The sequence below is a fragment of the Diadema antillarum genome, unplaced genomic scaffold (assembly GCF_040938485.1).
Source record: "Diadema antillarum isolate AM-2024a unplaced genomic scaffold, OU_Dant_1.0 scf00000180, whole genome shotgun sequence".
NCBI classification, from domain to species: Eukaryota; Metazoa; Echinodermata; class Echinoidea; order Diadematoida; family Diadematidae; genus Diadema; species Diadema antillarum.
The window spans coordinates 4,294,363-4,306,031 of record NW_027271069.1 but is presented as its reverse complement, the minus strand read 5'-3'; the positions used below and the strand labels follow the sequence as shown (position 1 = coordinate 4,306,031).

Here is an 11,669-nt window from a genome sequence, read left to right as displayed (position 1 = left end):
AGGAGAGAAGGGAATAAGCTGTGTGCAGAGTGCAGGGCATGGCTCTCTCTCTCAGCTCCTTACTCTCGAGACAGCGATCACGTGTGTATTATTTACTCAACGAACAGATTTTCTGTGTGCGACGATCTGGCGAGCTCGTGTAGCGTGACAGATTCCGATCACTAGCAGACGACCGAGACATCGATACTCCGTGGTCTTTAGCGCCTCTCTTGTATCACATACATGCCTCCAATTTTTGTCTGGGAAGTGAAGACTTTGAAATACTTTACTGCTGGACTTGAGAAGAATCCAGTTGGTCTGAATTTGTTCATGGAGCTATGGTGTGTGACGTCAGACTCGTAGGTGCAGCGTCTTGAGCTCTGGTATACAATGTATCATCTTGGGATATAGAAGGCAAAGCGGGGAATCTTGGTGAACTCACTCCACCGGCGTTCAGGGGTCTTATGGAATCTTGATCGTTTCTCGTTATACTGTTTAGCGGGAGAGCCATGCGCGCCAACTCCGTCTGGTTACTCTACCTTTGTTTGCTGGCCGAATTCTCCTGCCAACCAAAACTTGTGTAAGTGTATCATCCTGCTTTGCTCATTTACATCTCAACTATATGATATCAAATGAAATCTCCTCTCATGGGGCTATGACAATGATTCATTAGATGACTTGTTACATGAAAATCACGTGGTTTAGATTAAAAACCGATGAGTAGCGCGTTTAGAATTGACCTTGCCCTTAAGATAAGGGTAAATAATCGGGGATCTCCATCCCGCGGAAAGCACACTGATGACAGCATCCAGAATGGTCAGGGGATCTTAAGTGTCATCTAGATTACCTCTCGATTGCATAGTTGCTCTACCTATAAGGTAGACTCTCACAAAAGTCATTTGTCGGCTAACTAGGTCTAAGTGGGAAATGCTTATGCTTTAATATCCACATTTCTCGCTGTCCTTTCTTTCGAAGAAAGACATCTTGAATGGCACTAAAATTGCTGGATTTACTTCTCCTCATGAAGTCATAATTCGTAGTCAAGGTTATGCCAATGTTTGCGTTGTTGATCTGGTACCCAGTGGAGGAAATCCGCGGTTGAGTCTTGCCCCTCCCGGGAACCCATCTTAATAGCCTCAATTGGAACGGGACTGCACCCCGGAGCTTGGCGTGGTCAGCCCCGATGCACTCATCGGACGCCAAGTCCCGCAGGCTTTTGGCGGAACTAGTCCTGATTTCCCTATTAAACTGGGCATTTCTTCGCATTACAGGAATGGCTGCCAAACCCATAGTGCGTTCACCTCGAGAACTTCTCTCACGGACACAACTTATGCGGTAACTCAAACCAGGGAAGAAAACACACAAAAGTTATTCTTTTTCACCTGAAAGTTGCAATGATTTTGTATCTAACTACCACTCCGTTTCAGGTAAATACAGCTGCAGTCAATGTCTCCGACATAATGAGGAGTGATTTGATGCTAAAGAGGGGCAAACTCTTACCCCTTCTTGCCGTACGGACCAGCCCCGGAGGTCGCGCCCTCGGGATGAGCAATAATCAGTTCGCAAAAAACATGGATGCATGAGAAATATTTTGTATCAATGTTGACTCATAGGTATGCCGTGAAAAAGATACTCGCTCCTATATAGCCAAGCAGGAGAAATTCTGTCAGCATTGTGAATCAGTTGTTCGTATACGCGTATTTTGTGATTGTGCGCTCATTTCTGTAAGACGTATAGTTGTAGGAAAGACTTGCGGATTGAAATGAATAAAGATTTTTTTTTTTGTTCTCACATTCATATGCCTAAAGACGTTTGGAGGAACACTGTTCGAAATTAAAGTAGGCACATTATGTTCAGCACAATGATGAGCAGTGTCACAATGACTCGGTAAAACATGGGAGACGCCATTCATGTAAAAACATCTCCCGGTGAAGGTTTACTTCCATTTATTGACACTCTCACAAATGTAAAAGGTGAAAGCGAAACGTAAGACAGATTTGTTTGCTCTAGGATTTTCGTCCAACTTTAGAAGCACAAACAGAACTTCTATTGCCAGGACAACCGAAGAAAAAGATCCGTTAGATGGCCGTTTAATTGACGAGACTCTTTGACTATGGTTTGCATTCCAAAGATCTCTGATGAATCGCAACTTTACGAAAGCACGTAATTGACAGATCAAAGTCTAGCTTTTTGAAAACGCGAACAAACTCACCATATAGGGAAAACTCAAGGATCAGCTTGTTTTAGTGACGTATTATTCATAACACGGTGTGAAATCATCCTTGTTAATTTATTACAAAATAAGGGATAAATTTTGCCGTGGCCAGACTTTATAGCGACTTTTTCAACGAAGTACAATAAAAACAGGAATCTCAGTTGTGTATAGAGCTAATGAAGATTAGACCGACGTAGGTAAATAATAAATAAAAATTTAAAGAAGTGAGGACCAGATGCGTGAGATGGTGTGTATGTTTGTATGTATTCACACACACACACACGCACACGCACACACACACACTATATATATATATATATATATATATATATATATATGGGTCAATTTTTGTTTCCGTTTGGGTATCTATGTATGGATGCATGTATGGCTTAACAGTGAGCTATGCACAAGCTGCGTATTTAGTAAGCGGCGCCTCTTTGGGAAAAATAACGCCAAATCGCCGTCTACACCGACCAGTATACCAGAGTGGGAGTCGGTGTTCAGCTGTTTATCAATGCATGCACCTTGTATCTGTATTGTGCCAATGTGTGTAATACAGAAATTTCCATTTGCAGTTTTCACATACATTACATCCAGCACACATTAAAAGATGTGTTCCAAATTTTCATGTTCCTGTATCCACATACCACATGCTTTTGTTTATAGCATGACTCATGATCAAGATTGCTATTCTACCATACCTTTGACCTACTTTGCTTTCATTCATTCAATCAAATTTAATGAGGCAACAATCTGCCAAGATTTGTTTACCTGTTACCGAGTGATTATGACACGCCACTGATAAAATGATTGTCAAGTCAGATTCACAATGATGTTACGGAACAGGAGCTGATTGTTTTTGTTTTTTCGTCATGTCGAATGTACTCTTGCTTTTGTGTACAGACATAGATTTTAGTATTCTCCACATTCGGTAAAGAAGTGAGCGTAATCAAAGTGCAAGTTATCATGGAGCTCTGTTATCACCGATTGTTGTCATCCCTTTCTCTCTTACTGCCTTGTCGCCACTCAGGCAGCCGAGTTGTTTTGCGAAGATGTCCTATACCATGCCGTCGGTCGGCTCGCCGGTCCTGTTTGTAAACCTTGAACACATTTATTAATTTCCCGACAGGTTGTGAGTAAGTCAGGTGGAATGTTCAAACTGGGCTTTGAGTTCTATGTTTCGTAATGATCACTGCAGTCTGTGCCGATTCGTCTTGGACGAGGACTCTTGGCTTATTATTTCCTGGCCTCCAGTCTCATTCTACCTCACTAATCTCTCTCAGAGGTCACTGACCTCAATTTCAAAATGTCTAAAGTTCTAATTTCTTCCCTTATGATATTTAGTCAAAATGTGACTCAATACAGCGCTAAGAAATGATTTTTTTTTTTTAATGATATCAAGTCCCACGCCCCCTAAGGAGATATTAAAGACTAACACGGTGTTTGTGAAATGATCGTTTAATGGTATGCTATTACTTAACGGTGCATCATTCAATTCAATTCAATTCATTTTAATCGTCCAATAAAAAACATTACAGGAAATTCATTTGGGGATTTTTACATATAAATAACGAAGCATAACAAATACAATATATGCATATTGTGTATCATTGCTTTACAACCAATCATATTGTGATCATATTTTTACGTATTATTTGGCATATGCATAATTCTGTATTACGATGATATGTTTTGGACATTTACATTTTTCTAAATGAAAGCGAATAAACCAAATGAATTGAAACGAAATGAAGGTGTTATGTTATAACCGTTAGTACGACAAACATGCAGCTACCTAACACCTGAAGGTTATACCTATAGGCATGAAGAAGTGCTCCATCGAAATCATGGAAATGCGCTCTGTATGGTACATGTAGAGCCATACTAGAGCTCGTCAAACTGCAAATGTATGATACATCCTGCAGTTTGACCAGCTCTACTATAGTGTGTGGCTCACGCCTTCGAATAACTTAACTTTCACAAGAATCCTTACATAGAAATCCTTTCATAAGAATAACTTTCATAAGAATCTTTTGAGTGGTTCACAGTATACAAGCATGCTTTTTAGTGGACCTCTCAATTCTTTTTTTTCCCTAGAAACATAACTTTGTGTTTTACTATGGCTGTGATATGATTCCTGATTTATGCTCTGTTATGTTTTGTTGGGGGAAAAATGGAAATGAATGAATTGAGCTGACTTGAAATGAACTTAAAGACAACAAACATGGCGACATATCTCCTCAATTTTCAGTCTGTACACCATCTTCCACTGACGCGCATCTTCGACTATGTGCTGACGCTATTGCCCATCACGTATCGATAACTTTTCCTCATCTTACTCTTTAGTAATGCCGTAAATTTAACACGCAATAGAAGTTAGGAAATAGAAGTTAGGAAAACGAACCGCTTCGTGATAATCTCTTGCGTTACCAATGTGGCCCTCGGAGTGGTATACGCCTCATGTATCTTGATGGAGTGTGAAACTTGAAATCATTTTAAATTACGATACCTGTACACTTGACGTCTTCCATACACTCTGAGTAACCCAGGCGGTATGCAGGTCAGATCAAAAGTGTTATGTTATGATTTTTTCCAGCCCTTTTCACTTAAGAAGTGACCCAGTCTCTCCCGTTTTATTCTGATTTCACATATTCAAAATTTGTCGGTAAAAAGATAATCGTTTCAAGCACATCAAGTCATGGCACAGTCATTTCGTTGAAGTTGTGAATTCTTAGTTGCCATAGTTTCAAGAATGTTCCATCCCTGCAGACTGATATGCAATTATCGCTTTATTTCAGGGACAAAATGCTGACCTTCATGAATAGGCTTGTAAGACACTGATCACACTATACCTTGCCAAAGTGCAACATACGTGACATGTATATGTAGTTAGCATTTTAATCAGTACCTGCTCTATGTATATGCTGTATGATACAGCTTCGTATTCAGGCAAAGAATAAAATCAATAGGTCACAAAATTCGTTGACTATGAGTGTGACTTTGTATGAATGCAGGTGTAAATCTGACAATTGCTTCCCGGTTTTGGATGATAAGAGTGACTTATTTTATTTGCCAATGATAAAATGACAACATGGCATCACATCTGCAATCAAAATTAATCTTCAATTCTTTACTAGACATTCATTCTTAAGCATATTATTGTGGCCCACAGGTTTTGTTACGTTCTTGTTGTATTAAAAGCCTTGATACAAAAACCATTAACTATGAATTAGAGCAAATCTGTCAACAAGGATGTACATGCATGATACACTCATACATTTTAAAACTACTTGTCCTTAAGCTGAAAGATCATAATAATTCCTTTAAGATTGACTTCATAGTCTCCTCTTCATCAAGGTCTTTAGGCATGTAGAAAAAAATAAAAGCTGCAAAGGATCATGATTATACTGCTGCCCAAATAAATTTGGTGATGGGAAGAATTAGCTAATATGTACATATAATTGGAAATTATGAACATCCTCCTGTTAATAAGGACAACCACCTTTCCAGCGTATATAGGGTGCAACTTTGATTTAATGCCCATCTATCCACCAGAAAAAAAAAAAAAGATATCCACATCAATCCAGGAACCTGTAAACGTGATGTTAATAAAAGTCACGTGAAACAAATGTATCTCTGCTGGCAGAGCACAACGCCTTCATGGTGTAGGGGAGGGCAGACAAATTCATAAAATCACTAATGATCGTTTCTTTGACGATTTTGTCAACTAATTTGGAGTTTATAACTGTGCCCCTCAAACATCATTAATAATAATTGGTTGATATTCGGAAGCCACGTCAAGACATTGAAAAATCTAAGTTGAATCAACCGGTTCCTTCTGACAAATGGCAATTCACCATATTTGTATTGCGTGGCAAACCTGGTTCCTGTAAGCAAAAGGTTAAATGACATTCCAAAGAGGTTGCCGTCATTAATATGCTATTTGAATGAACCGTGGATTTTAAGAGACCAATTAGAAAATTTTATGATGTGAAGGTTTATAGCTTTACAACATGATGGTTCCAGACATGCAATAGTAAAGTTTAAAGTTCAAAGCGAGGATTATATGCAGTATACCAAACGTAATACTATGCTCCAAGCGTGCGGTTGCGTTTGAACCAAAGACAAACAAAAAAACAAGGATTTGTTTCATTGAACCTGACTTGATTTTTTTCTCCCTAGAACGAATACGGAAAGGTAACTTATAGCTTTACAGTGTTAACAAGTATGTCCATGGAAAGTGGTGCAATATCTGATTACTGTTGTAAATCTGTTACGACACAAAAACAGTGTTAGTTTGGTTGTTTTTTGTTTCTGCTTTTTCTTTGTTGTTGTTGTTGTCTTCACAGGTTTTTTTTTTGTGTGTGTGCGTCTGTGTGAGCGTTCCCCCACCCCGATAATATCTGATCTCTGTATCAGACCCCAGAATAGATATTCGAGCCTATATATTCAAGGTACTGTGTGACCTCTTTGTGGCTTGTGTGTGTGTAATTTTGTGACCGTCATGTTTAATGTGCATAATCATAAGCATTATTTCTATCCCGCTCTGATACAATTTCGTTAATATTGTTGTAGATGTCGTTCACTAATCATTTTTTTCTTCCTTAATCTATGTCCACTTGAAATATCAACCACAAACTACACATACAAATGCATAGCAAGAGAAAAAACGGAAAGTTATATCATCTGAAAAGAATCAAATCGATGGAAACTACTATATGGATATTGTGCCCCTGTTCACTATCAAATGCTGTCCAGGAAGCACGTACTTGAGTGTGTGTTTATGTTATATTGAAAAAGTTGTTGTATCAATCAATCGAATAATTTATTTTTGCGTCATCATCTGTTTATCATTTGCTGGTGAAATATTTCCCCACAATGAATTCATCTACTCTATAAATTATCATACGCAACTTCTAGTGATTCGAGTGATTGATTGATTAATTTGTGTCATCTGCTCCAAACACAGGGCTCTTTCGTCGGTGGTGGCGCTCGGAGCCAACGTCATCTGCAGTCGAATCCCCGGACTAGCCCCCAGACAGCGCGCCATTTGCCAGAGCAAACCCGACGCCATCGTGGCCATCGGTGAGGGCACACAGAAGGCCGTCAGGGAGTGCCGCTACCAGTTCAGGAATGGCAGGTGGAACTGCACGCTTCCCCAGCACGACGATGTGCTCTTTGCGCAGGAAGTCCCTGCTGGTAGGTGGATGCCGCACGCGAATGAAAGTGTTATCTATTGCCGCGTTTTTGAATCCTTATTGACTAATAATCGCGGGGCCTATACCACTGATCCACATTGCTCCTCTGTATCAAGATCGCTCAGAAGTTCGTCTTGATGACTGTGGACAAATACATCAACTAATGGAGTCATATAGGAATGCACGAAGTGCACTCAGTGATAGAGTACGAATAATGCGAGACGCATTATAAAGGGAGGGGATTCTGCAGTATTCTTTCTCTGACAGACAGTCGTCATTATCACAACTCAGCTGCTCACAAATTTTAACAGAAATGTATGATTAGTATTTAATAATTACAATAATGATTACCATAACATGTGTGACGTATCTCCGTGAAGAAGAATTTAAGTTTCAGACATACCGTCAGGGCATCTAATTTGGTCCGTAACACTTATGACTCCGGCCTGCAGTTCAAAATCCCATTTGCAGATATAAAGTCAGCATCGCTTTGTATCTTGCGGTAAAAATACTCCCGTGTCCACGGCCTCATTCGCTGTTTCTGTTAGAGATGCTGTAGTTTATGTGGTTTCTTGTCGAAGGGACAGCATTGCAAATTGAATTGTCGACACAGTATTGCCCCGAGAGTTTCATACTTTTCCTCCCGTTTTGTATCATTTCTGTAAACCGATTCCCGGGCAGGAAATCGCGAGGCGGCCTTCCGCAAAGCAATCACGTCGGCCGGCATCACACACGCCATCACCGAGGCATGTATGCAGGGCAACCTCACCAACTGCAGCTGCGACCGAAGCAAAGAGACGGGCGTCACCGACGAGGGATGGCGGTGGGGCGGCTGCAGCGCCGACGTCAAGTATGGACTCCGATTCTCGAGACTCTTCCTCGACGCTGGCGAGGTGGCAAACAATGCCAGGACGCTCATGAACCTTCACAACAATGAAGTTGGCAGAAAGGTAAAGAACAGACTGACATAAGGAGATTCTATATGACAAAATCATGTCCGTTAGACGGCTAAAGGTTGCAGATTTGTATAGTAGGCATAAAACTTCCACTCCTTCTCTGATCATTTCACCAACAGCACAAATTGGATCCTTAAAAACGAAGGCTCCTCAAGTCCTCAAGCGTGCCAAAGCAAACGGAATAGAATGATACAAGAATATCATATTTCGTAAAGTTATGATATTGCCTGTAGAACCCCGATGGTTTTGTGCAAAGTACATGGAGATTAGAGATCTCATAATTTCGAAGGAAACCAGTTAAAGGAGGATTTATTTTTTGCTGAACTTAGATGATATGATGACAATCGTTATTCTGTGCATAAATGTTCTAATGACACACAAAAATTTGAACTGTTATCAATCTAACGCAAGTCCCAAGTCTAGTCCTGTGTTAAAAAAAAGAATTGACGAGTCACCCCTTTCCCCGTAAACTCCCTTATCCCTGTGGTTGTGACCGATATTAATGACGATCTTCGTGGCTTAGGCACGAAAAGATCACTTCCTTGCGTTGCAGTAAATCAGGCTTTTGATAAAACTTTTGAATTGTGCCACAAGTCATTTCTCTCTAGTGTTAGAAATCAGAAATTCTAATGACAGTGAGAAAAGGTATACTTTAAGGGGAAAAAACACCACCAACAAAAATCTCTGAGCTGTCAGTGTCCTTGTATTATAAAGCGAAAAACAAAATTACACCACATGATAATTGGGAAAAATAACAGTGTTATGAGGAAATGCTATTTCAACATCGTTATGAGCAAGTTTTAAGTTGTTTCCTGTTCTGCATGAGCACAGCAAACGCAATACTCACATTAAGAATACAACCTATATACATCACTGCTTTAAGGTTAGGTAATACCCTTAGAGCTTTGCAAAGTTTTGGTCGAAATTCTTACGTGCCTTATTCACCAGACAATCTAGGGCACTGCAAATATCAAGCAGACAGTTAAAGATTACTGTTACAAACAGACCAGTTGTCGTCTGCACGCACATATTAACAAAGCCCCCTTCTATAATGACATATAGCATTGTGTATCAATTAGTTTTCATCAACTGAATTCAATGGACTGAGTAATAACAACACGCCGTTCTTCGCACACCGACAAACCGTGATTATGGCGACTTGTCTAAGGTTTCCTCGACCATCGACGACGCTTATTCATCCGCAAAGCAATTACATCCGCTTTTGTGTGAAGAGAAAGAGGGAAGAGACTTGGCAAGATGGAAAAAGGTTGGGGAAAGATTCCCAAGAGGAGCAGCAGTCATTGTATTCTGCTATCCAATTACAGACATATTACTGGCACTGGGGTTCATAAACACACACACACACGCAAGAGAAAGAGAGAGGGGAGAAAAAAAGAAGATAGTGCTTAAGCAAGGTAGCATGCAGTTGGGCTAAATGTTCTAGGTGATTGGTTTGATACAGTGCCAAATAGCAACTTATTTCTATCAAGTTATATGTAAATTCAACATTTTGATGTTCGCCTAATTGCGAGGAATTAACGGGAATGAAATTTGTAAAACACTGTTGAAACACTAATCTGTCCCGTAGTGATTGTCCGGTGCTTTACTTCACGTTGAGGTTGAATAGTGATTGAACTTTTAATTGTTTGATTGTTTGACGATGTAGGAAACGCGTCTCTGTAGGACTAGTCGAGACACCGTCCTCTACTCTGATGGCATTCTTACGTTGTGTATACCAACATCAGTAGCTTGACTGAATCAACTTTTTTTTTTAAAATAATAAACAATATTCTACAACTTCAGACACATTCATGATTTGGTTATTCTACGATGTATTTGCCTACTCTGCTTTCGCAGGTCGTAGAGGACCACGTCGATATGGAGTGTAAATGTCACGGTGTGTCCGGCTCGTGCACAACTAAAACCTGCTGGACAACGCTGCCCAACTTCCGGTCAGTAGGCAACATACTTATGGAGAAGTATGAGAGAACTCTGCAGGTGGAGCCCGTGAAGGCCAAGCGAACGCGGAGCCCCACTTTTTTGAAAGTCAAAGACGCACACAATTACAGGAAGCCTCGCTTGTCACACTTGGTCTTCCTACACCGCTCGCCAAACTACTGCGAGTTGGACGAGAGGAACGGATCGCTTGGGACCGTGGGGCGGAGGTGCAACCGGACGTCGACATCGACGGACAGCTGTGACCTGATGTGCTGCGGCAGGGGCTACAACACGCACCAGTACACGCGGATATGGCAGTGCAACTGCAAATTTTACTGGTGTTGCTACGTCAGATGCAATCAGTGCAGTGAACAGACTGAAGAATACACGTGCAAATGACGGTAAAAGATTGACGATAATGACAATGATGGCGATGACGATGATGGCGATGACGATTACGAGAAAGATGACGTACAAAAAAAGCCACGGATTTGTCATCCGTAAAAGTTTACCAACCATAACCTTTGGCTTTCTTTTGTCATAAGACTACGCTCGTAACTTCGCATAAAGGGTTAATAGGTTCCCAATTGTAGAGTTTTTGCAAATCTCGCAACATCTATAGAGTCAAGCAATATTAGGAACATATCGTAGGTACCCTTTGAATCACTAACAGGATAGCAATCCTCCATTCGGCAACCCAACAGTTGTCCTCTGGTCTAGGATTGCCGATGTCTTCTGTTTTTCTATATTTGAAGTACGACATCTCAGTCAGTGTCTGATATTCTCCTGCGTCCTTTGTTTGTCTTATCCCTAACACGCCTTGTCCGGCATCAAATCCGAGAAATAATCAAAAGCCATTGCGTAATATGTTCCTTTACTCATCGTGCAGGATTAGAGGCTAAATATCAGATAAAGATGACCAAATCAGCGTGCCCTTTTTTCAATTTGCTTCCATCAAGTGTATGCATGTGTGTGCCTTATTCCATTCGACTTCCCGTAGTAAATAATAGTAAATAATGGATTCAATAACTCACTTCATCGTTTGTGAAAGCATATGTAACATAGATAAGCTTTAGCAAATCGTAGTAAGATTTGCAAAGAACATCAGTCTGTGCCATAGACGTGTGTGTACGTCCGTGGAATTATGAATAATGTACTGTCATTGTGTAAGATCACTGAATTTGGCACGATATTACTATTGCACTATTAAACCAGTATCATGCAGATCATACTCAGTCGACAGAAGACTTCACAAGATAACGCATGAAACAAGTTTTGGTCCATAGCGGAGTGAACAAAAATCCTGTATCACAAAATCTGGTTTGATGTGGGTTTGCACAACTTAGCTTGGTGCCATGCCTCAAAAGTCTGCATTTTCAGTCA

The 11,669-nt window shown here is 40.4% G+C and overlaps 1 protein-coding gene across 1 annotated transcript; it reads left to right on the top strand.

The window, feature by feature from the left end:
* The first annotated feature begins 488 nt into the window (after positions 1-488).
* Positions 489-10,685, top strand: LOC139723097 (protein Wnt-7b-like). The gene is made up of 4 exons (XM_071634366.1): positions 489-559; positions 7,164-7,393; positions 8,074-8,342; positions 10,206-10,685. Exons 1-4 carry the CDS (start codon positions 489-491, stop codon positions 10,683-10,685), a joined length of 1,050 nt encoding a protein of 349 aa, XP_071490467.1.
* The last annotated feature ends 984 nt before the right edge of the window (positions 10,686-11,669 follow it).